Source organism: Lathamus discolor, chromosome 8 (genome assembly GCF_037157495.1).
Source record: "Lathamus discolor isolate bLatDis1 chromosome 8, bLatDis1.hap1, whole genome shotgun sequence".
Classification (NCBI taxonomy): Eukaryota; Metazoa; Chordata; class Aves; order Psittaciformes; family Psittacidae; genus Lathamus; species Lathamus discolor.
The window spans coordinates 16,543,621-16,569,060 of NC_088891.1; the positions used below are offsets into that span (position 1 = coordinate 16,543,621).

At 38.3% G+C, this 25,440-nt stretch overlaps 1 protein-coding gene across 3 annotated transcripts in view; it reads left to right on the plus strand.

Moving 5' to 3' along the window:
* ENTREP2 (endosomal transmembrane epsin interactor 2) overlaps window positions 1–25,440 on the plus strand; it is a 109,252-nt gene that overhangs the window by 80,079 nt on the left and 3,733 nt on the right. For 2 of the 3 annotated variants that reach the window (XM_065688197.1, XM_065688199.1), the window contains exons 5-9: window positions 4,948–5,055; window positions 14,794–14,954; window positions 15,604–15,739; window positions 20,427–20,502; window positions 21,552–22,121. In XM_065688197.1, the coding sequence (XP_065544269.1) occupies window positions 4,948–5,055; window positions 14,794–14,954; window positions 15,604–15,739; window positions 20,427–20,502; window positions 21,552–22,121 (1,051 nt within the window). The remainder of the gene's footprint in view (window positions 1–4,947; window positions 5,056–14,793; window positions 14,955–15,603; window positions 15,740–20,426; window positions 20,503–21,551; window positions 22,122–25,440) is intronic. The other variant, XM_065688198.1, reaches the window with a different exon arrangement.

Genomic DNA, 25,440 nt, shown 5'->3' on the forward strand with positions numbered 1-25,440 from the left:
CAAGGACTGAATTTTCCTCACAGTTTTCATCTGCAAAAAATTATTACTTCTTTCTAAACTCAGAATATCCTGAATTTATGAAAGAGATACATGCAACAAAGCTTGTTGCTTGAGATTGTATTTTGAGAAGATGAAGCTAGGTATTTAGTTTGAATTAATTTGTAATGTTTTATTACTGTCTAATATTTGCATGTAAGAGGAGAACGTTATGCTGCTTTGGTTTAGTAATGATCCAGTAGGGTATTTTTAATAACTTCAACAGCTAACACAGCCCAGAATACCTGTGGTCATGTATGCTAATTTATGAATTTCCTATTTAAATAATTGTTTCCTACTTTACCTGAAGTGCTTCTGTAGAATGTTTTTGTGACTGTACTGGCTGGGAAAAAAATTATTTCCCCCTCTATTTTCAGCATAAATATTTGTTTTGGAGCTGCTAGAATACAGAGTAAATAGTAGATGTCTTTTTCAGGTTACTGATTCCATTCATTAGTTTGTAAGCTAGGCATCATTATTAGAGATTTATGTAACTTGGGGTTCTTGCAGTCTTCTTCTGTGAATCTTTCCGCTCCTTTGAATCCAAATTTATTGCTGCTGAGTTTCCTGATGACCAAATCTACGCATGTTTTAATTTATACTTTTTCCATTCAGAAGAACATGCTTTGACTTGCAAAACAGAGGAGGATGACTCCTAACATGTTCTTTAGAGTTATGAGAACAGGCTTTCCTCAGATTTTATATATGATCAAATACAAACTACTTAATTTTGCTGAATGGCTTACCTGAAAGACTTTATAATCTGCTTGGATATTGGATAAAGCTCAGTATAGAATAAATTATTTCCTATGAGAATTTTTAGATGTTGAAGTCATTTGAGGTAACTGAAAATATCCTCTTTGCTCAGGAAGTATTCACCATACTAGATACCATGAAAAATAGAGCTTTTTTTGTGTGGGCTTTGTAGTCTGAATAATTGAGCTACAGGTGTTCAAAAGTTCTAGATAACAGTGGTATAACAGGCATGTTATACCATATATGCTCATGCTTTTCCTTCTTCATGAATGTTTTCTGTTCCTAGCTTATGCAATGAATGAACATGGTTGTGAACTCCTCACATGGCTGAAAATCTGCCTGTTTGAATGACTGGAATCTGTTCATTACGTACTTGGCCAGTTATTTTATGGAACCTGAGTCTTTCAGAAGTCTCTAACTAATATTATCTCCAGTACTAAATTTAATATAGACACCTGAGTTGATGAGAAGTACACAAACTCACTTCCAAGCAGGGAAGACCTTTTTGAATTTGTTTTTTATAAGTAGCAGCTGTGCACTGCTTCCTTAAAATTACAGTAAATATTTAGATACATGTAAAATAGTGTACTGTATTGTACTTCCATAACTTACATCTATTTTATGAAGCACTGACCATTTCTCCATTAACAGCTCAATGTGCACTTGAGACCTGTACATTTCAGGATTGGCTCTTTGTAAGCAAAGAAAAAGCAGAAAGTATTGGAGCAGCTATTTTTTCTAGTGTTTTTCAGACATATCCAGTTAGAACAACTGAAATTATAATTAGAGTTAAAAGGGTTGTCCTTGAATTCACGAATAAAAGAGGTACACAGACAGTAATTTCATGGGTGAAAAAGCAGTAAAGCTCACTATCTCTTTTCAGGTTGCAGTAGTATAGGAAAATAAGCATCATAATTGGAGTCAATCAAGGAGAAAAAAGTCGTCTTCACAGAATTGCAGAACTGAAGCTAGTTTTAGCCCTTGATCAGCGTAGACGTTTAGATCCATGGCCTCAAAGTTACAGATTAGAGTGTTCTTTTCACACATCAGCAAGCTTATTTTACTCCTTTTATTGTATATTGACTAAGCTTTCAAAAGTGCAAAGGACTTAAGAGCCTCAAAGACTATGAACCTCTTACTTCCACAGGAAAACAAGTTATTGAGCCAGCCAAATGTGAATGTGTTGTAAAGAGAGTTACCAGTTCAATCATGTTGCACAAGTTAGAACTCTTTAGTACTGGGTTTGTGCTGTGTAGCTTACTTATTTGGTAATATGGACATAAGTTACACATTTCACAAAAAAAAAAATGAATTTCTGTTTTGTAAATAGATGTGGAGACAGAAGTGGGGACAAGAAGCATTGATCTGTACTTCATTTCTTTTTAGAGCAAAATAGGTTTAAATACAGTTTCTCAATTATGTGTAAGCAGCACAGCTGGATAATTTTCTACATAATATTTGACGCAAAGAATGAATATTGTGCACACTGAAGCCGGCTCACGTTCATTTTCTCATCGACCAGCACCCCCAAGTCCTTCTCCTCAGGGCTGCTCTGAATCTCTTCTCTGCCCAACCTGTAGCTGTGCCTGGGATTGCTCCGACCCAGGTGTAGGACCTTGCACTTGTCATGGTTGAACTTTGTAAGGTTGGCATCAGCCCACCTCACAAGCGTGTCAAGGTCCCTCTGGATGGCATCCCTTCCCTCCAGCGTATCAACCGGACCACACAGCTTGGTGTCATCGGCAAACTTGCTGAGGGCACACTCAATCCCACTGTCCATGTCAGCGATGAAGATGTTAAACAAGATCGGTCCCAACACTGATCCCTGAGGGACACCACTCGTTACCGGTCTCCAGCCGGACATTGAGCCATTGACCACAACTCTTTATGTGTGGCCACCCAGCCAGTTCTTTATCCACCGAGTGGTCCATCCATCAAACTGATGTCTCTCCAATTTAGAGACAAGGATGTCGTGTGGGACAGTGTTGAACACTTTGCACAAGTCCAGGTAGATGTAGTTGGCTGCTCTACCCCAGTCCTTCAGTTCCTTAGCCCCACCAAATTGGTCAGGCAGGATTTCCCCTTAGTGAAGCCATGCTGGCTGTCACCAAGCACCTTGTTGTTTTTCATGTGCCTTAGCATGCCTTCCAGGAGAATGTGCTCCAAGATTTTGCCAGGCACAGAGGTGAGACTGACTGGTCTGTAATTCCCCGGGTCTTCCATTTTCCCCTTCTTGAAAATGGGGGTTATATTTCCCTTTTTCCAGTCATCGGGGACTTCACCTGGCTGCCATGATTTTTCAAATACGATGGCCAGTGGCTTAGCAACTTCATTTGCCAGCTCCTTCAGGCCTCGTGGATGGATTTCATCAGGTCCCATTGACTCGTGTATATTCAGCTTCTTAAGATGGTCTCGAACCAGATCCTCTTCTACAGTGGGCCAAGGTCTTCATTCTCACAGTCCCTGCGTCTGTCTTCCAAGACTTGGGTGTTGTAGATTTTATAATTTATTATAAATGGTATGAAGTTGTGCATTAAGATTAGCTAAATCTTTTTATTGTAAAGGGCTGTAGTTAGCAATAAATGGAGTTTCCTATTCCTAGGAAATAATTGTATTTCTACCCGAGGTCTTGTCTCTGCCTTGGTATTCTTTACCTACGTTTCCTATGGAAACCAGAACATGCAGGATTTAATCTCTTTATGTGCCACTGTAACTAATTGCATCTCTAGGGATTTACTTGCCTGTTTACCTCTGTTTGAATGATTTAAGTGGGTCTGTATGACTTTGTATTTGAGCGAGTTCTCTGTATTACCTTCTGTATGTGAGTTAGAGATTGGCCCTTCTGGTATTTTGCTGTTGATGCTGTGGATTCATTATTTCCCTGGCTGATGGGCTGGCCAAGAAGACAGAAAACCACTGACAAGATCAGCAAGAGCAGATCTGACTCAGTGTAAGCTACTAAATGACTAGAATTTGTTGACCTGTTTAATGTCTGCCATGTTCCCATGTCTGCAAATGAAGGTCACTTGAGGTGCATGCAATTACAGTGGCAGGAATAAATCTGCACCTTTCTATAATTTTTGTGAATACTGTTGGCAAGAGGAAAGCAAGCAATGTACTGGCAGTGACTGAGATACTCTTTTAAACTTTGATCCTACAGAATATTCTTTATCCACTGAGTGCTTCTATTCATGGTATATTAACAGATTTTACTTTGGTTTTCATCTGTTCTCTGTGATGCTTTTTCTCAAATACTTCTGCTGCTGTTCAGAACACTGACTGAGCCACGTAATTGTCAAACGTACATCAGCTGTGTAATTGCTATACAAGGACTGTAGTAGTTTTGAAATGTAGCCTGCATGCTAAATCAGTGTTCCTTTGCAGTGGCTGTTGGGAAAGAAAATAAAAAACCTGTGAAGAGATGGATGTTTTTTTTCTAATTATACCTTTGCTATAAAAATGTTTCAGTTTAAATTCAAGTATTTATTTTATTCTACTTAGTAAACATAAATTTACATTCTATCTTAAAAGTTTTGGTTTCTTGAAAAGAACAACGTAGCCATATTCACTTATTTCACGAACACAAGGTGAAATGCGTGATGTAGTCACTGCTTTTCTCATGTATCTAAACATATTTCGGATGCATAGAGTATGTAAGAGAGGATAAAGTTATCTATTTAATACTAGAATCTCCATTGAGTTTTTTAATGCACAACCCTAAGTTGTAGAGTTCGACTACCAAAACAACAAAATTTCAGTATGTTTTGGGGGAGATGTTGGCTTTTGGTTTGTTTTTCATCAGAAATCAGTTTTGTAGTATCTTTCTTGTGAAAACTGTAGCTTGGAGTCAGTTGTGAAAGCAGTAATTTATCTTTTCTTTCAGAGAACTGGAAAACTTGAGGTATCAGTACTTCTGAGGAAATACCTAATAACCAATGAACTGTAAGGAGTGGGGAGGGGAAGATGTTTGTTTCTGCAATTACTTTCTTTGCAGAGTGGTTTAAAAAAATTAGTATGATCTGAGCAAGTTCCAAACAGTTAATTGAGACCATATCAATTGAGAGCAGTTGATAGTGTTTATTATGAAATTGCTATAAATATATCCCGTCCTTTGTGTCCCTAAGAGATGATATTCTGATGCATGTGTTTCCACAGGACCTGTTGTTCAGTGTGTGCGCTCTCAATATCATCTCCACCATTGTCTGTGCTTTGGCAACAGCAATGTGTTGCATGCAGATGGTTTCTTCTGATCTTCTGCAAATGGTGAGTATGTTTCAGTGACAACACAGGCTATTGTCCAACATGACATATTGTCCGTATCTGTTTATACTCATTTATACCTGCTGTTTGCTTATAAACGTTAGCCTATTTGTGTGTCTTTGTGTAGTGTTAGAACACGTGTGTACATGGGTGTATTTTTTATTTGCATGCATTTGTGTAAATGTAGCACACAGATGTATGCAGTGTGAATAGCTGCTGTGTTTAAAATGTTTACATATAATATTAGGGATTTGTAATCAGGATTTTGCAATTGGGAGTATGTTATTTTTGTTAACAAAGTTACCAACAAGGTGGATCTATATTCATGTTAAGTTTTCCATCCTTACATGTTTATTATCCTCAGTTTCCACACTATCCAGAGCAATTACTTAGCTTTGAGATACTATTTTTTGCTTCTTTTCTGGTATGAGAACTATGAGTTCAGAATTGAGATTTCCACAGCCCTGTGCCAATAGCAGTGTTGCATAAGGAAAACATGTTCAGGCTTCAGAGTAGCAATTATGTTTAAAACCAAAGAGAAAAGGATCATTAGTCTTCTGCATAGCCAGCTGCATTACAGGGTGCTGTCTTGTTTTGGTTGGACAAGGATAGGTTTTCTATCCCCAAAAAAACGCTGTGATTCTTCAGATTTCAATGTAATGTTGAAACAAAAAAGAAAAAAAATCCTTGTATTTTGCAGGCCAGGTATATTGTTTCTGACCCAGCTCTATTATTGCCTAATGTAGGAAATTATTCTTTGCTTTATAAGAGAGGGTAAGCACACAGACCTAGTGCCAGTCATTTGTAAGTTGCCTGTATTTTAAAAGTTTGCATAGATAGAATATTGGCCCAAGAAGTTAGCTGCAAATTGTTTACACAACAAAGTGTGTCATTTCTAGATGAGTGTTCCAGGCACTGTGTTACAAACTGTAAGAATATCTTCATCTGTGATATTTTGTTTCCTTCACATAGTAGAGGATATAATAAATTAGGTACGTATGTCTGCATAATGCCTACAAATGGTACATAAATGCATTTTGTTGCATAGCACTCCGTGTATTCACATTGTGCGTGCTTGTAGAGACTTGTAAAGAGTGCTCCTTAAATAACTTTGGTTTGGATGTCAAGCAGAATTGACAAAAATAATCTCGGCTGATGACAAATTGTACTTTAAACATTAAAGGATTTTTATCACATTAAGGATATTCTTTCCATACGCTCTCGCCCCATGATGTTTACTGCTAGAATGCTTATTGAAGACATTTTTCACCTTGCAGTGACCGTAGGGAGATGAAGTGAGCATCACACCTGGAAAGATTTGTCTAGTGTAACAGTGGTCCAGAAATGTAACCATATATACTCCAGGAATCTTAACCTGCACCTAATTTTATGGTATTTATCAGTGTAAGAGGAATAAATGTGTAGATGACAGTGAACCAAGAATGATACTAAAGTGCTTCTGATGGGTATGTGCAAGACGCAGTCATTTCAATAGGAATTCAAATACCCTAAAAGCATGTAGTTTTTCTCTTCCTACTTCATTTTTCTCTTTTCCCCTAAATTCTTTCCTTACCCCCTGGTGATGCTGCCATTATGTCAGTTTGGTTTTGCTTCCTATGCTTTGTGCTTCTAGCTTTATGTCTTCTTGCTTAGTTGCCCGTTCTCCTACCCCTTCAGCTCCATTGACAAGAATTTTCTTCCCTCTCCCCAGAAGAAGGGAATTGCATCTTTCTGCTCAATTCCAGTCTTTACTTTTTATTCCTAAGTTTTTCTCTTTCTTTTTTCAGGTTGCCAGATTCCTCCTACCAGGCCTAAGTGAGCGTAACTTCCCTGGGGCTACGCTGACTTAGACCAGCTGAAGATTTCTTTTTCTTCCAACTATTTTCAGTCTATTGTCCTTTAATCTCTATTGTCCCATGATCTGCAGTTCCTTTCTGCTTTGCTGCACCCAGAAATCTGTTTTGCTTTCTTTATTCTTGCTTGTTAATGCTTGATTTGTGCTTTTTCCTTCTGTTTTTCACTGAAGTATGTATGCATCTTCTCTTAGCAGGGTTGTACCATGCTGAAAGTTTAAAACTGCAAATGAAAATTATTGTGCTGATTCTTTTCCTCTGCTGTTGCGGTATTCAAAAGCTGCATAGGCTCTCCTATAGGAAGAGGAGACATAAAAATGTAATTCCTAGCCAGCAAAAGTATAGTGCAATAGGGAGATCCTCCTGGGACATCATTTGTCATCAGTTTTGTGATTCATGTGCTGTATTATATGTTCTTGTCTCAGAGATTAATCAGTTAGTGATTTTTTTTTTTATGTTTTATTTTCAAATTTCAAATAGGTTCAAGTTTTCTTCTGCCATGAAGCTGTTCTTTGTGATTCAGCTTTTATTGCCTAGCAACACAGAGCTGGCGTATAATACGGTCTCAAGAAAATGTGCAACAATGGTTTATTAGTATCTGCTTTCTTGCTAACTCTTGCATACAGTGGGTATCTGATTCCTACAAGCAAATTGACAGTATTTTATTGGAAACTGCTACCTTCTGATGTACCAGTCTTTTAATAAGAATGTGCTGGAAAATATAAACACAAGCTGTTCACTAGTAAGCACAGATTAAGTTTTCCATTGAATTTGAAGGGATCTTTTTGGTTAAAAATCATCTCACCAGCCAAACATTTGGTTTCAAGGATTAAGGAAAAAATGCTGCAAAATAATAAAAATTATTTTTGTGTTCTGTTTTAGTTTCCTTCAGTTTTTACTTTTGTACTGTCACATGGAACGCAAAAACATTTTCCTAGGTTGGTCCTCCTTTGACTGCTTTAGAAAGTACCCCAGTTTTTCACCTCATTTTAACCTTTCTCATGCTGTTAAGTGTTCACTGATGCTCAGGGAAAAAAAAGGTGGGAGAGGAAAGAAAAAGGAAAAAAAAAACCCTACCAATTGTACCAAAGCTGCAAGAGAGGTAAAGACTGAAAGAGCAGTTGTTATATGTTTTACTAGTTTAGACAGTTTAAGGCTGCAGTCCATTACAGGGCTTCCAAGGATTGTTCTTTCTGTGTACACACCCCTCCAGCAGATGTATGTGAATCAAATCAGATCGTATCAAGGTTCTGTAATGTGAAGAAACATCTCTTAATAACCAAGCTGTCATTTCCATGATCTTTTATTTGTTGCCTAAGGCAGTTTCAGTTTGCATTTTGTCTGGTGAATGGCTACTGCAAAAATTCACCATTTTCTTCAAAAGGTAGAAATTATGCCCGCTGTGGCCAAGCTTAAGCATTAAGTATACCTATTCCAGTCCTTCTTCCACTCCATATGTTTATACAGTTCTTATCCTAGAAGTACTGGCACTGATACCATTCAGTGTATTCTGTTTTTGTCACCATTGCTGTTAGAAAGTGTTCTTAATCTGATTTGATATCTAAACCAATCTGTTATTTTGTAAAGGAAATAAGGTAATAATGATGCATACAAGCTGTAACATTTAATTATTGTTTTCATCACCCGTAATGATAATTCAGCATGTCATTAACTTAATATGCTGTAGTTAATATTTCTACTCAAATATTTTAAATAAAAAACAAAGATAGTATCCTCTGCATGAGGATAGTATCTTGCTGGCATTGTTTAACCTCTTATCTAGGTGAAATAGTAATAAAAACCCCCTGTAGGATGCAACTTCACATTAACTGAGAATTCATCTTAAGTTATTACATATTTTTTTCATTCTTTAACATATTTATATAAAAACCTAAATGTTAAATTTTTTGGCACGAAGCTCACTTAAAGGTACTGTAAAGCCCAGGTGATAATTCTTTTAGAGAAATGCATTGCGAATGATGTACATCCATAGAAACATCCTAAAGTTGCCTTTATGATTGTTACTTTATATGATTGGATACTTTAGTTTGTTTACCTTAGATTGTTACCTTATATGGTTGGATGAATATTCCCCTCACAACTGTTCCACCATAAAAATAAGGTAAAATAGAAACCCTTGCCGAAGGAAAGCTTTTGCTATTTTTTTAGAAAATGTACCATTTTCCATTTTATTGGTAGAATAAGAGTATTTGATAATTAATACTATTTAAAATACAGTCAGTACTTCAAGAAAGATATGTTGTGTCACAGACCAGTCCTTCTGAAACTACAGAGCTAATGGCTTGTGATGGTCATAGAAACAACAGCTGGAAACAGTGAAGGAGAAAAACTGAGACTGTTTGCCTTACCAAAATATCTTCTGTGTTGCAAGCTAAAATAACTGGGGCTGTTCAGCCTGGAGGAGAGAAGGCTGCATGGAGACCTCTGAGCAGCCTTCCAGTATCTGAAGGGGGCCTACAAGGATGCTGGAGAGGCACTCCTCATTAGGGACAAGGGGTAATGGGTTCAAACTTGAACAGTGGAGATTTAGGTTGGTTATAAGGAAGTTCTTTACTGTGAGAGTGGTGAGGCACTGGAACAGGCTGTCCAAAGAAGCTGTGAATGCTCCATCCCTGGCAGCGTTGAAGGCCAGGCTGGGCAGGGCCTTGAGAAACCTAGTTTAGTAGGAGGTGTCCCTGCCCATGGCAGGGGGGTTGGAACTAGATGATCTTAAGGCCCTCTCCAACACAGACTGTTCTATGCTTCTAATTTCCACTTAAGATCAGGGACAAATTAGAAGAGTCAGCCATGATCCTTCTGTTCATGTAGACAATTAGTATTTACATTTCCCTCCAGGAGATACTGATAGAAGTGTTTCAGAAAAGGGAAAAAGCAACCAGTCCAGGAGGAGGACAGTTAATTGAAGACAGAATTATAGACCAAAGTATATTGAAGAGATTTTACTATAAGGTGACATGCCAGTTATTTAACTGTATGCAATTGAAAGTTTTTATTTCCCATTCCCAAGAATTAGCAGCGCTTTATAAATGACTTATAGATACTAGGAAGAAGGACTTACCACTTTGTATTATATTGGGTAGCTGTTTCATTAGGGAGTTATAATTCTTATTTGCTGTTTCTTCAGTTCCTTGAGACTTCTCTGTCAGCTTTTATTTGAATATACTTAAAATACTCAGAACATAAATAGTAAACTGTAATCATTCCGGTCACTTCAGTGAACGACTTTTAGATGGCCTCTCAGTGAAGACCTGGAAATTTAGCCTGAGCGATTTTTTATTTTCTTTTTTTAGTGAGTTTTACTGTCTCATTCGTATCTATCTAATGGTGTTTATTTCACCTTGAAGAGCTAAAAACTGAGAGCTCTGTTATTCTACAAAGCACTGCCTTCTTCACTGGGACGTGAGAGCCTATGTGTCTTGCTGCAGGTTCTAAGCTTGCTGAGCAGGTCACTGGCATCCAGTCCTACACCACTGACTGTGTGGAGTTCTCGGTCTACGGCACACAGACCCTTGAGCATAATAACTGCATGTTCAGAAAAGTTTCACCTCTTCTGCTCCTGCTGGAAGGGGTGTGCTTCTCACATTTGGGTTTGTAACTTTCTGCTTGCTAACAATTTGTTTGTGATGCCATGGCTAACTTCTGTATTAATTTCAGGTCCAAGAAGTAGGTGCAAAACTGCAGCATTTTACAGCTTTCTTGTTCACCATGCTGCAACCAGATAGCATGTTTTATTCTTCCCCCATAACTGCAAACCAAGTAACAAATTAAGTAGTCCTCAGTATGAAATAAAGATGAGGGCTGTTTCAATGAGGCTGTTAAATGCTGTCAAGTTAGGCGTGCCTAATTAAGACATACAACATTTTGTGTGCAATGTGTGCTCTATCTAGCAGCCCATTTATCACATGCAGTCATCTATGTGTAATGCCTATGAGGTACAGGACACATTCCACAGATGACAATAAGGCCATCTTTAGTCCAAGGATGAGAAAAAACCTTCATGTTTGAATGCCAAGCTTCAACATAAAGTTGACTATTTCCTAGAAGAAGAGCATGAATTCTAGATCTGTCTTTCATAGCCTGTTAGATTCGTGACAGCTCCAATCATCCAACAGCTCCAAGTGGTCAACTGAAACATTTGAGTATTTGGGATTTCCAGAGCCAGGGGATATCTATTTATGTTTTGTAAATATGTTCAAAATATCTGTTGATAGCTATAAAGGTATGCAGACTTTCAACGCTGTTGGCTATTTACAGTGTTTACCAGTGGTGCTTTTTGCTGTTTATCCTCATCTGCAGCCATTTTCTATCAAAGCAGGAGACCTGCTTTGTGAGTTGCTTCATAATGACATTGAATACAACTTGATCTTGTTTATACTTGAAACCAAACAGGCCACCTCCATTTTCAGTTCAGCAGTTATTGTTGTTACCTATCCTATTTGCCATCAGCTTTTTGAAATTGATTATTTAGTAACAACTGCCTTCAAGTACCAAAAATGTATGTTTCCTTGTGAAAGTGTATGTCAGTGTTCCTCCACCTAGTCCAGGTTTGTGAGCCGTTTGCTTTTTCCTACCTATGGCCTTTGTATTAAGTCTTTGCTGAGCCCATGCCAGCTTTCACCATTTGGGACTACCCCTTAAAGATTATTAAAATATGTTTTACTGCAGGAAGAATTAACTTTTGCAGCCTAGTAGAGATTAGTAGATAGGGTAGTGTGGAATAAGCTGTGGTTTAATTCCCACTTAGTAGCATTCCGACTGTTTTATCAAGGATGTCTGTTCTTTGTGATAATCCCTTATATTTGCTATTGTTTCATTTCCTGCTAGTCTTCCTCTTACAGCCTTTTCACTTTAATTTCTGTGCCTTCCAGCAGGATGATATCACACAGGTAAACATGTTGTTTATAAACATGTACATGTCTCATGTCTGTTTTGCCACTCATTTTCAGCATTGGTCACACAGAGTTCGTTGCCATTATTTGTATTCATAGTTAAGGCTCTTAGAAGGGATATAAGTAATACTGCTGTTAAACTGAAATGCATCTAAATATCAGGTCTTTTCCCTCTTGACCCTCAGTGTATTCTACCCTGTGTAAAACCTTTTCCTTCTGTTACACCCCACAAAATGTACACTGATAGTTCACTCACTGTAAAAGTGTTATGGGTTTAATTGCTGCCTTCTGAGGAGTGTTGAGTGTTGCTTCCTGTATATGGCTGAATGAAACAAGCTCCAGAAAACTCAAGAACTGGAGAGATGGAGGCGCATGTTCTCTGGGGCAAACCAAAGCTTGCCTTGTGTGTCAGTACATGGTTATAGTCTGGGAGAAGGTAAAGAAAGTTGTAGAAGAAAATGGTTTCATTTCCAGACAGTAAAAATGACCAAAATTATCAATTCTACTAGGAAATGAGTGTAATCTTGAGTTTGCTGGAATCAAGTAGGGTACAAAACGTGAGCTAGAGCATACAGCTATTTGTCTTCATTATGATAATTTTTTAGACGGTTTCTAGGTCACTATAAAGTTGAAGTTTGTCTTTCTTCCTTTTTTCCTAAAAGATTCTTCAATGTATTTGCGATGGTAGCAGGCTGATGGTTGTATTGCTTAGAGTAGAAGTTTGGTGTTCGCCAGTTAATGTAATGTTACAGTTTGGGAAATGGTTGTTGAAAGATGAGCTGAGTTTAGAAAAAATGACTGCAAAAACGTAGTTTTATTCTATAAGACAAACCTATAGAAATGTCTGATAGTACTCAGGTTAACAGCATCATATCTCACATGAAAGAGTGTCCTTAACAGCATCAGACATTTTATGTAACAAAATGTAAATCGTGTATGTATCATGTCTTTTATACCTGTGCCATCAGTAAATTACAGTGGCTCATTGATTGTCTGTAAGATACAACGATATCGCATATTATCATAGAATGGTTTGGATTGGAAGGGACCTTAAAGCTCCTTCAGTTCCAATCCCCTGCCATGAACAAGGGACCCTTTCTACTAGACCAGGCTGCTCACAGCCCTGTCCAACCTGGCCTTGAACACTGCCAGGGATGGGGCAGCCACAGCTTCTCTGGGCAACCTGTGCCAGCGCCTCAGCACCCTCATAATAAAGATTTTTTTTCCTGATGTGTAATCTAAATCTACCCTCGTTCAGTTTAAAACCATTCCCCCTTGTCCTAGCACTACATGCCCTTGTAAAAAGTCCCTCTCCAGATTCCTTGTAGGCCCCTTTAGGTATTGGAAGACTGTTACAAGATCTTCCCTGAGCCTTCTCCAGGCTGAACAAGCCCAACTCTGCAGATTTATGCAGAAGGGGTTCTTTATTTAATAGTTACTTGTGAAAGTATCTCTAGAGAGCCATTTTCACAAACAATTGAGATTGGTCCTCCTTACCTTCTGTTGTGTTGCATTATTACGGTTTTGATCTTTGAAACAACATACATAGAATGAGTTTTGTAGAATTAAGATGTAACTCAACGTTTTAAATACCTAAGACCAGTATAATTTCTGTGGCAATGTAAATTCAGCATAACTGCACCAAATTAAATTTGAAAAAGTGAAAAATATTAAAGTGTCATAATGAAAATAAAGGTCATTTACTTTATAGCTGCTGGATCTGCTAAGCATGAGCATTTTCCCTTTCACTGCTTCTTGAATCTTTATCATGGATTTGACCAAACAATAATGTAATGAGACAACAGTACAAAGACATATATTCTCTTTTTCAAGTTTAAAAGAACAAATGTGCCTTCAGCAGGTTTTCTTAGCACATTTGTTTTAAAAGGCAGAAGCTAAACCCAAGTCATCTCCCGATCCAAGAAAAGCGATATGACACCAGAAGCTTGCCTAGAGAAGAAATAGTTCTTCTGTGGTTTTAGGTTTTTTATCCTTTTTTATCCATGGGAACTATGTAAAGCCAGGTCAAAGTGGTGGGGTTCCGTGTGTTCTGCAGAATGGTCCATCTTGAAGTAGTTTAAGCCTTTGCTAGAAAACTTGTTAATTTGCAGTGTTTCTGATATTGAAGTGTAAGAATGACTTTTTGATATCACTGCTATGCTAGAAGCTGTGATAGGTTAGGTTCCTGTCACAAGTGTTGACAGCAGTTCTCAGTATTGCTTTTGTTATTCAGCGTAATTATTTTCTTTTTTTATTTGGGACGTTTGTATGGAGTAAATTGCTTTCTTAGTTTCACACCTGTATTTAAAACCTTTATATCTCATTTAAGTGTGCAATGTCCATATCACCAAACCACAAATGGCTCTTTTATGTTACCATAATAATAAAGAATAGTTATAAATGGCCTCTTGTTTGGAAGTGAAAAATAGGTGGGATATCTGTAGTTGTCTTATTCAAACTTTAGTGACTATGCAGTAGCTTGTTTCTACTTTTGTTTATTTGGGGGTTTTTGAGGGGGCTTTTTTCTTTTTTTTCTCTATAAGCACAAGACATCTCAGGTTGGAAACAAAGGCATGTGAATAGTTGCTTTAGTTGTATCTTTTGTTTACCAGTTATTCGGTTATTAAAATGTAGCTGATTAGTGCTATAATAAAATTACATTATAAGGTAGAAGAAGTATTTCTTGAAAAGCTATTTAATTTTAAACGGCTACGCTCTGCATCCTGAGAGTGACTGACTTTGAGGCACAAGCCTCTCTGTATCTTTAGTAAAACCTTGTTATATTTTGGCAATTTGACTCACGCTTATCACTTATCTCAAGTATTCTTACGCTTCCAGAAGTGCTTGTTTCATTTCAGTATGGATATTAATGATCCTGGATATTGGTCAGGGTTGCTAATACTGACCTTTTATTAACGTTTTTATTATTGGTGTTGATGTTTCTACTATCTGAAGGAACTCGACCTGTTCATTTTCAGTTTCTGCCACAGAGGCCACATTCTACCAATCCTGACTGTATGACTCCACATGGAACTATCTTACATCAAACCTTGGATTTTGATGAGTTCATACCACCAATTCCACCTCCACCCTACTACCCACCAGAATATACCTGCACACCAGTGATAGAGGCACAGAGGTGATTGTTTTTCCCTGTAGTTACAGTCATTGCATAGTTCCAAGATGCAGAATATGAAGCTCTTTCAAAGAACATGAAGCCAAGTAATATCCTTCATTTAGACTAAGTGCTTCTTTTCCAGAGAGATTACATACATTTTTTACGTACATGTTTTTGAAACTTACTATGATGTACCTGGAAATATTTGTGTTAAGGCACCACTGTAATAGAGAAGGGAGTGAACTTAGCAAAGACAAAGATAACGATATCTGAACTTAAAGCAGAGATCAGCTTTGATCAGAGATCCTGTCACAGCTGTTAATGTTACACACCTGAAGTTGAATATGTGATTCAATTTTCTAAGGAAATCATTGGTGTTAATGTGTTTTAATGTGGAGTAGTGAAGGACTTGAATGACTGCAAAATGGGCTGGTAGAAACAGCTGGTATCCAAAATGAAATAGAATTTTTAAGACTACAGATTTTTGAATGAAGCCCTGTGAATGAGGGCTTCATTTTGATTATCTGTTAAATTTCTTCAGTATTATTATTTGTGGTATATTGGCTTTGAATTCAGAGATCACTACATCACTGCTGTAGGTAGTAGTTCACCAAATAAATCCAGTGCCATTTCTTAATTACTAAGTTTGCTTGTTTCTGTTTTTAAACAGAGGTCTCCATTTGGATTTCCCTCATTCCCCATTCAGTGCTTTATATGCAGTAACCATTAACAGCCCAGGAATGATGTATCCAACTGAACTGCCCCCCCCTTATGAGGCAGTGATTGGAGAGACACCTGCCAGTCAGGTAAGGAGAGCCAAAGGAAATTCTTTACATAGTCTTCAAATTTTCATGATCTGAAACAATTTTAGATAAATTTGATGGTCTGAGATAATGCAGGAGTTAATTGTACTTTGGGAGAACAAGCATTAGAAAATAGTTATGTTCTTTAAGCACATTTTTCACACTATTCTTTTTAAAAGGGTTTAATTAACAAATTTTACTTTATGTGTATTCTCCTTATGGTCTTGTGCATGTTTGGGCAAATCTTAATCGATAGTAATATTTCAGCTGAATCTGTTTAAGAAGTTGTGTGATACTGAACAGTCAGTAACAGAAACTTAGAAGAATGGATTGGCACCACTGAAACACAGTGGTTTTCCTTACTTGGAAAGGAAAATTGTATTTTAAAATGAGATTACACTTCTAAAGTTCTACAGGGAATAAGAAATCTTGATTAGGAAGCAGGTTTATTTTCTTAAAAAAACCTCCAATTGTAAAATATTTTTTATTTCAACTGCTGATGGCAGTGGATTTGCCTAAATTTAATATACTACGTACTTCTGGGTGGAGCCCAGTACAGCAGTATAGGTTTGATACAGGAAAAAAACAACTGTGTGTCTTGTGACATGCAGTGCTAACAATTTCTGTATGTTTGGGTATGCGTGTATATAGCATAGAGCTCACGGGACATTTGGTTTTGCTCTGCATGTGATCTGAGCCAAGACAATGACAAATTCCTGTTTTAAATGCTGTGTATAGATAGGACATGTGCTTGAAAGTTCTGAACAAAAGTCTCTAAATAATCTCAGATTAACAAAGTTAAAAATACGCATTTGCAGTGTCCCATTTATGTCAGCTTTCAGATCCTGTTCTGGAAGAGTACTGGGAGCATCTGATAATAGTTTCGGTTCTTATTAATGATATGCTCAAGTCTTGACAGGATGCTGTGAACTCGGTACCAAATGTATGCTTTAGTATTTGTAAGATACAGCCTCCGTAAGGAAGCTCCTGTTCAGGCACCAAAGTGCTGGAAACCGATTCCTGCTTCAGCATTAAATTCCCTGATAAGAAAACATACACGGTGAAGGTTTGAATGATAAAAGCACAGAGACATGTTCTTCTTATGAAATAGCAACTAGTAATTCTGTATCTATTGCTTATACTTTTGCCTCTTACAATTCTTAATAGCTTCTGCTGTTCTGTGGCTGAAACAGTTACTCCTGAGAGCTTGTAACACCTTGATTCTGAACTTTGAGAAAGGACTCAGGATACTTCAAGTATTTATATTACACTTTTTTGTCTTATTTTTTACTATGGTGTCAACTGAACTGAAACTAGAATTACAACTCAGCCACATGTTCAGCTAAAGCTAATTTGAGCAAAGTTTTGCGTGACTTGGGATAATTGAATCAGCTGTCACTAATAGCAAAATACTTAAAATCGCTTTTAGAAACTGTAATTTCTCACAGGCATCAATAAAACCTCAAGGAGTCAAAAGTTCTAGATAATGCTTATCAGTTGGTAATAGAGCACTGTGGAAGTGTGTGTTCAGGTTGCCGAATTGCACCCAAATTACAGACAAGAGTACTTTGTATTTCTCCAAAATATAAAATTGAGATGCCTGCTAGTGATTTTGTTCGCACCGGGGGAAACCGAAACAGAAAAAAGAAATTCTATGGTTTTTACTATTATACTCAATGATGTTATTCAGATAATTAAGACAAGTGTCTGAGAAAAAAAAAGAATGTTGAGGTGCACAGTCCCTGACAAAAATGCAATTAAAGACCTCCAAGATATGCCCAACTTTGTGGCTTCTGTGACTGACAAGTCCTTGCCTTGTATCATACCCTCCACTGACCACCACAATAAACAGGCCAAACATCGCAATACCTTTGATTTACTTGGCTGTAATACAGTTAATTGATATAAACTCCTTGTGAGTGAAATTCTTTTCTGAACAGCAAAATTGGAGTTGTCAAGGCCGTCTCTTTCCTAAAAACTTTTTTATACAAGTTTCATCCTTCTTCCTTTGCAGTAGCTCAGAGGAACCTGCAAGCCCTGAAGGAGCCAAGTTCTTTCAGTGATTAAAAGAAAAAAATTGGCAAAAGTGATACGGATTATACCTTGTTTGGGGGGAACTGAAGGATCATATCTGTGATAAGAATTTATTTGTGGTACGAAGTCAGGTTTAGAAAAGTGTCTATGTTTAAGCAGAAAAATCACTTTGAGCGCTCTTGTATTTGGGAGGAACCTCTGATTGAGGTAGAGCTTGTGAAGGGATGTGATGGGTGGTGGCTGAGCTTGTGCATCCCTCTAAATTCCACAGGATGTGAAAGACTGATACAGATCTCATTGCATGGAGGAGAGTGCTGAGAACAGTTCCTCTCTGTAATTTCCCTAAGACATGTGTCTTTACCCTAGGGGAGCTGAAGGACTATCAGTATTAACACCTAACTGCAAGGTAAAATAGTTTGTCTCCCACCCATGCTGGAATACACCTTAGGTCCAGTGTGCTCTGTGCTAGCTCTGTTCCAAAAAGATGTACTGATAGTTGCTCAGTGCTTGTGTCACATGAGCTTAGTTGTCTTATTCCCAGGTCAAAAAGAAATCCGTCCGTGCTGTAACTGTTCCCTTTTGTCAAACTGTGCAGCGTGGGGCGGGGGGGAGGAAGCCATGAAGATTGAACTGTTGTAATCTAGAAGTGTTTGTGTAATAGGGAGCTAAGGCATGTAAGTACAATGTGTGTATTTCTTCTGCCTGTAAAATAGAGTGGGGGTTTTGAGAGAGATAAAATATTTTGATTTCAGGAGTTGCTAAGCCAGCTTTTTTCACAAGCCTTAAGTTTCCTTTATATGCTGTGCAATAATGTTGTTTTAAATTTCCTAGATCAAAGCTACAGATGGTTCTTTTTTACTAGTACAGTTTTGCCAAACTCAGCCTTGCATGTAACGCATTTCATAGGTAGTAGGCCTTTTTACAGTTACCAGACAATGTCACTACAGCTGCCAGATGACTGGGAGAATGTAGGTAGTCAATAAATGTTTCAGCACAAATATTCAGCAAATACTTTCCTGTCAATGATTAAGAATTTCTGAAACCACATAGATTTAAAAAGAAATCCTTGATTCTTAAAACGAAACAAGCACCCTCAAAACATGTAATTTCTTCCACAGTCTGATAAGATTTTTTCCAGCAATAAAGAACATTTGAGAACATTTCTTACTTTTCCAGTTAGCTCGCAGCAGTTCCACGGTTAGTTCCCAGGAATGGTCTGCAACTTGAATGACACCGCTTTTTTTCTTTAACCACGGATGTGATATTCTGCTTCCATAAAGAAAGATCCTGTAAGAAATTTCCAATTTCCAAGCAAATTGTTTAAAAAACTGAGTGATTTTGCTTTTGCTTCCCAGGCCTCTTATCAAACTTTTGCTGCGTTAAAGTGTGCCTGGTACTCTTCTTTGTTTAGAGTTGTATTCATTGACCCTTACACTGCACTTCTAAAAAATAAATTTGTAGCAGAAGTTCCCTGATCACAGTAAGCTATGGGTAGGTAGATGTAGAAAAACATTGATTAGCACAATAAGCTCTGAATATATGTATGTGTACATATGTGCATTAATCTACACTGCCGTGTGCACTGGAAGCTCTTCCTTAATAGCTTCAGAGTAATAGTGTCACGTTCAGTTTTTTAGACAGCCAGTTACAGATTAAGCTCTTAGTTTTTCACAGAGGTGACTGGTGGTTATTTCTAGGTCGTTGTCACCAGCCATAATAAGCTTTCAGTAGGTAATTGTGGCCCTAGAGACGGAAGCAGATAAGATGTTTTCTGCTAAAGATGGTATCAGTCTCATTCCTTTTGACTTATATTTTTCTCATGTATTGTTACCAGCTATTTATTGGAACCATTTTTTAAACAATCATGATCCCAAAGAATTGCTGAAAATCTAATGAGATTGGCAATAAGGTGAAATCTAAAGTCTGCTAAAATCAATGGAAAGATTTCCTAAATTTCAGGTGTTTATGGATCAAGTCTTTCCAGTAGGACTGATTCTCTGCTGTGTTCACATGATTCTCAAAAGTGAAGGGAAGTTACCCACTTAAATCCAACCTTTCTGAAAAAAAAGGTGAGTCCTAGTATTATCTCCCTTCAGCAATCCGATGGGCTGGAGAGTATCCTGCATTGGCCACCTTTGGTGGCAGTGGTGATGTGTGGCCTAAAAATACATTAGGTGTTAACATCTCAGCAAATAACTGAGGAAAATACTGCTCTTGTGCTTGGTTTTATAATTTCTGCTTTTCTCTATCCTATTTGAGGATGATAAAGTGCGGTGGGAAAACTGTGTAATATGGAAAATGCAGACTGTGAAAAAGAGATTGTTTGTAATAAAACCATTAGTTTTAAACATTGCAGCTGTTAAGCTTTGTAATGTGGGCCTGCAGCCCCAGCTGCCTATGAACTCACAATGAATTTAGCTTGTGGATTCTGGAAAGATTAAGAATTGCTTTAAGCATGTTTCTTTGCCCTGCATTTGTTCCTGACACAAAGACATTGTAAAATACTGTATTTTTAAATAGCATTCAGTCTGAATAGCAGCTTTAGGTAGTAGTTATTTCACATTATCAGATGTGTTCTTAAGATTGTCAGCACTATATACTTGGTTGTGGTAAATTGCAGATTAATGTGCTGTTTCAATGACCAATTTTCATTTAGGTCACTGGTACTGATCAGCAAATATCAGAGTCAAGCTTGGGTGAGAGGAATATGACCGTGGACTTCAGTGCACAAGGTGATCATAGCATTGTCTTTGTCTACTTGAGAAAGATGTAGTAGGGGTTTTGATTGGACTTTTCCTTCTTTTCTGCCATTCCCCATGGGTAAAGAAGGATTTGCTTTCAGATTGTTCACAGTCATCAACTGATGTGGCTGGAAATGCAGGGGAGAGTTCTGCTCAACAGAGCATACTTTTGTGAAGCCCTTTGAGGCAGATGTGGCAACTGTTGCTTCTCTTTGAAGAGTAACACACATAACTGGCAGTTTGCTTCTCATGGTTAGCAATCATGTGTGCCTTCCTGATAGTCCATGTGCCTTTTCCGTGTAGTAATCTCCTGCACAGTTTCCAGCAAACTGAATAAGAAGCTTGCTGACTAAAGTGTAGATGTTGTGAATGCAAGTAGATGAGTAGCAGCACAGAACCTGTTTGTTTAAAGTTTAAGTTACTAGAATGGGCCTCCTTACCATGTCTGCTGCTATGGAGGGCTTTTGAAACATGACAGCCTCACATCATGAGATGTTAAGCAGTTTGTATGAAATAAGTATTTTAGTAAAACTTCCATTAAATACTTTTCCCATATCACATTCATGTTGTATTGATGAATAGTCTGGGAGATGTTCTCAGTTAGTGCGCTTATGGGCAGAGAGGTGGTGACAGAGTGGTCCAAGAAACAGAAACGGTCCTCTCTCACCTATAGCATCCAGAATGAGACTGATAGCCTAACGGATTAGTGAGGAGCTTTTCTTCCTACACACACAGGGAATCTGTTCTGTGAAGTAGGATTTTAGTTTCCAGAGCCACCAGTGGCCACCTTTAACTCCTGCTAAACAGTAATTTATATTTTTAAAAAGCCTTGCTTGGAGTGTGACACTGAAGGTGACTAGTTTTTAAGTGCTGCTGTTAACAATTGCTGCTGTGTCTCTACAGAAGCTAGTTCCTTAAAATCATACATAGATGTGGATCTCACATCCACATATGTAAGTCTAAATTTTAAGTGGGGGAAGAGAAGGGGGGAGGAGAGAGGAGAGGCAAGAAGTCTTTATTTTTCTCTGCTTGTTTTGCAGTTTCTGTCGAGAGCACCTCTTGTATGGTCTCTGAGACTGTTGATGTCCCAGACCGTAGCTACTCCTCTGAAGATCTTTGTTCACTGGAAGTTCAGGGCTCTCTCTGTTCTGCAGATCTTTCTCCCTGCTCTACAGCCCCCAAAGGGCTTATGGACCAGAGCTGCAGCACGCACTGCAGGTTCCACAGAACTCACTCAGAGGGTTTTCCTGACGAGGATGACAGTTCCCACAGCCAAGCCTCTACTGACAGGTCTCAAGGACTGGAAAAGAACTGTGCCTATGTTAGGTCCTTGGACTGTTCCTCAGAGAATTTCAGCCTGTCAGAACTGCAGAACTCTGCTCAAGGGAGCAGTGCCACACCACCTTTGAAGCAAAAGCAAATCTGCTGTGCAGACATTAGCCAGCCTCCTGTCCCTTCCCAGACTTCTCCCTGTTTTGGGCCCACAAATACTTCATCATACGCGAGTGGCAATGAGAGTACGGTCCAGCAGCATCATGTTACAAATTGCCGAAGTTCAAACATAGTCCGATCAACTAGTGACCCTGTATCATGTTCATCTTGTACAGAAGGTAGGTGTAGTACCTCAAGGCTGGTGGAGCATGAAACAAATGAATGGTGTGTGATTTATGTAGCAATTGGTGCTCCTGGAAATTACACAAAGTGTTCCAGTGAGGGTTGGCTTATGTGTGATGGCTTTAGTTCCATGCGTCTTCTGAAAATCTTCTGTTAGTGTTATGTTGAGAAAGTAAAATAAGAAGTTGCATAGTAACTGGGATCTGTTTAGGAACTGATTGCCTGAGCTATCATGCTAATAGTACAGCAGGTTGTGCTTCCTGAAGGTGACAGTACCACTGATGGTATTGGCACAAGTCAGAGGCAGGCAGAGTGTGACTGCGTAGTGGCGAGTTGGAGTGTACCACAAAACTTTTCATTACAAAGAAATGAAAGATGAAGCCCATGACAAAATGATAAATGAGAATGAAAGCTTTTGGCTGTTGTGGACAGGCATCTTTTGCTATGAATCTCCTTTTAGGCAAGTAGAGAAGACAAGAGGGAACACTATTAGCTGAACAATGTTACCTTTGTAAAGATCTGCTTGTTAGTGGAGAAGACAAGTTTGATGTAGTAGAGGATGGCTCAATCAGAGAGACATAGAACTGTCTAAACCATTTGAAAGGTGCAGGTGTTACAAAAGGATGTAAGCTGTTATGAGAGATTCACATTGGTAACCTGGAAAAGTGGCTTTAAAAAAACAGATTACAGACTTTGTAAGATGTCATAGACTCTGTCATTCCAGGTGCATTCACTAGGCTTTCTAAGGGTGTTAGAGGAAGAATCACATGACTAGCTCTAAAGTAGACAAAATGCTGATTTCATTTAGGAGGAGGATGTGTTGGTTCTAGTACACTTTTTGCACCATTATTCTGTTTCTGTAAATTTCAGAGATCTCATACTTAGCTTAATAATTGCATGACTTTTATCCTTAGAAATCTGGCACATCCTGTCCAGGAAAAGCGAGTCTTTAATCTAGAAGTCTGCATTTATTTTAGGAAATTTACTCTGCTGGGGTAGACGTGCTATGAAGCTGTCATGCAGACACTAAGTAGGAATTTCTGAATCCTTTCTGTTGTGCCAGAGATAAGAACAGCCCTCTCTCGTCTGGATCCCAATCTGCAGGTTTTTGGTGTTGTATTCCGTATGCTCTGAGTAGTGTTTGAGAGATTGCTGTAGGCAGCCATATCTATGTGTTAAGCTGACTGCTGGGACACCTGGCAGAACAGATGCTCTGCCTTCATTTTTAACCTGTCCTAAATACATCCATCATCTTTTCTTCAGAAGTGGCATTGTGGGAATTATTTTGGTTACTTTCCAAGTTCTTAGCCCTACATAGAATCACAGACTAGTTAGGGTTGGAAAGGACCTTAAGATCATCTAGTTCCAACCCCCCTGCCATGGGCAGGGACACCTCAAGAGGGATGCAGTTTGAACATTACCAAGATGCAACTGGTCTTAGCAAAGATTTTAATAAAGGAGTAGGGATGGTTCTAGAGTTACTGATCTACACAAAGCAGAAGGGGAGCAGAGGAGTAACTTGGGGGGAATGTGTTTGTGCTTACCTAGTTTGCCATTCTTTTGTTCCCCACAGAAGACTGTAAAATGAAATCCTTAGCAGAAGCAGTTGAGTCTAGAGGTGTGTGTTGTTTTCATTTGCATGTTTGTTAACTACAGCTTGTAAAATTTTACTTGGTGAAGGTTTTCACAACTTCACCTCACTTCCTCTACTTTTTGTTGCGCTTTATTTGGGTGTCGTGCATTGGTGAGAAGCAGCACAATTCTGATAACATGTAGCAGCCCTGAAGCTGTGATGCACAGCTGAAGTTTTTTGCAGCCCTTGTAATTTTAAAAAAGGCATTTGATCTGGATTTCTCAAAACTGGCTATTGGTGTTCACTGCAGAATTTTAAAATACATCCACAGGGTTGAGCAGTAGGCAAAGATTAAGGGAACTGACTGAGCTCCATCAACACAGAAGAAAAAGCCTTTGGAGTATGTTGGCGTTCTTTCGTTTGGTTGGTGTTTTGGGGGGGTTGGGGTTTTTGGGTTGTTTTGGGTTTGGTTTGGTTTCTTTTTAGTAACGTGTAACATACACTTTACTTTTTAAAGTCAGCTTGGAGTAGAACAACTGGTCAAATAGACTGACCATATGAAAGATAGAGCTGTAACTATGTGTCATTAACACTGATAACTCAGGTAAGAGACGTACTGTAGATTTGCATGTTTTCCTGTCTTTTCCCTGTAACGTTTACCTTGGCAAAGGAGGACAAAATGCACTTCTAGCACTGATGCTTGTGACAATAAACTTAATTTGCAATCAAATATGATAGGCTGTTTGGCTATATCAGTTAAGTGCCTGAGCAATTACTGTAGTGTCATGTGTTCCAGATAATTTGAGATAATGTCTGGTAGTACAGTGGTATAGTTTTGACTGTGCCAGCAGTACATTAAGCAGTATAATAAATGGGTGGGAAGACAGACTCTCTGAAGTGTCTCCTCATAGTAAGCATGCCACAATTCATGTGTTGCAATACTTCAGCATAATAAAGCAAATTAAAGACAGAATAGAAGCTGTCTCCCTTAATTTCTTGCAGATTTTCTATGTTTGTGGCACCTTACATTTCTTTACCTTCATTTAATTATCCACTCTACCAGAGAGGATTATACCAGCTTTTCATTATGAACTTTCCCTGAAGATACAGAAGAAAATCTCATCTAATCTACCTAGACTTTCAAAACAGTTTGAAAACAGTTCGGGAAACAGATGTCAACAGCCTTTGCATAAATGTGAAGGTTTATTCCATCTTGACTGTCACAAGCTTGAAATCCAAGAGACTGCAGCGGTAATTATAGTGATCTCATCATCAGTGAGCCTTGTGCTGGCATTGCAGAAGGCAACTGTGTCCAGAGCTATTTGTAGGTGCTCTGTAACCACTTGCTATTGATTGGATCATTGGTAACCACAGTGGTCACCTGACCATTAATTTAGTCTGTGTTGTGTATAGCATTTGTCCTGCTAGGAATGAGTATCTATGAAAGAAAGGAGGTAGAACTACTGAATAAAATGCTGGTTGTGTAGAGAGATTCATTCTTCTTGTTTTTCTGATTTTCTGATATAAACTGCCAAGGAAATACAGGAAAGTCCGAAGTCTGCCTCTTGCACAAAGCCTTCCACAGCTTCAGACTTTAGCTGTGTGAGAGAGGGGAAATCATCAAGCAGAAATGATATCTTTGTATTCATTTAACAGCTTACAGGACTTTTCTGTGTAGACAAACATCTCCTTATGAATGGACATCTTGGAAGTAGTATTTCTTCAGAGTAGTTTCATTCTGT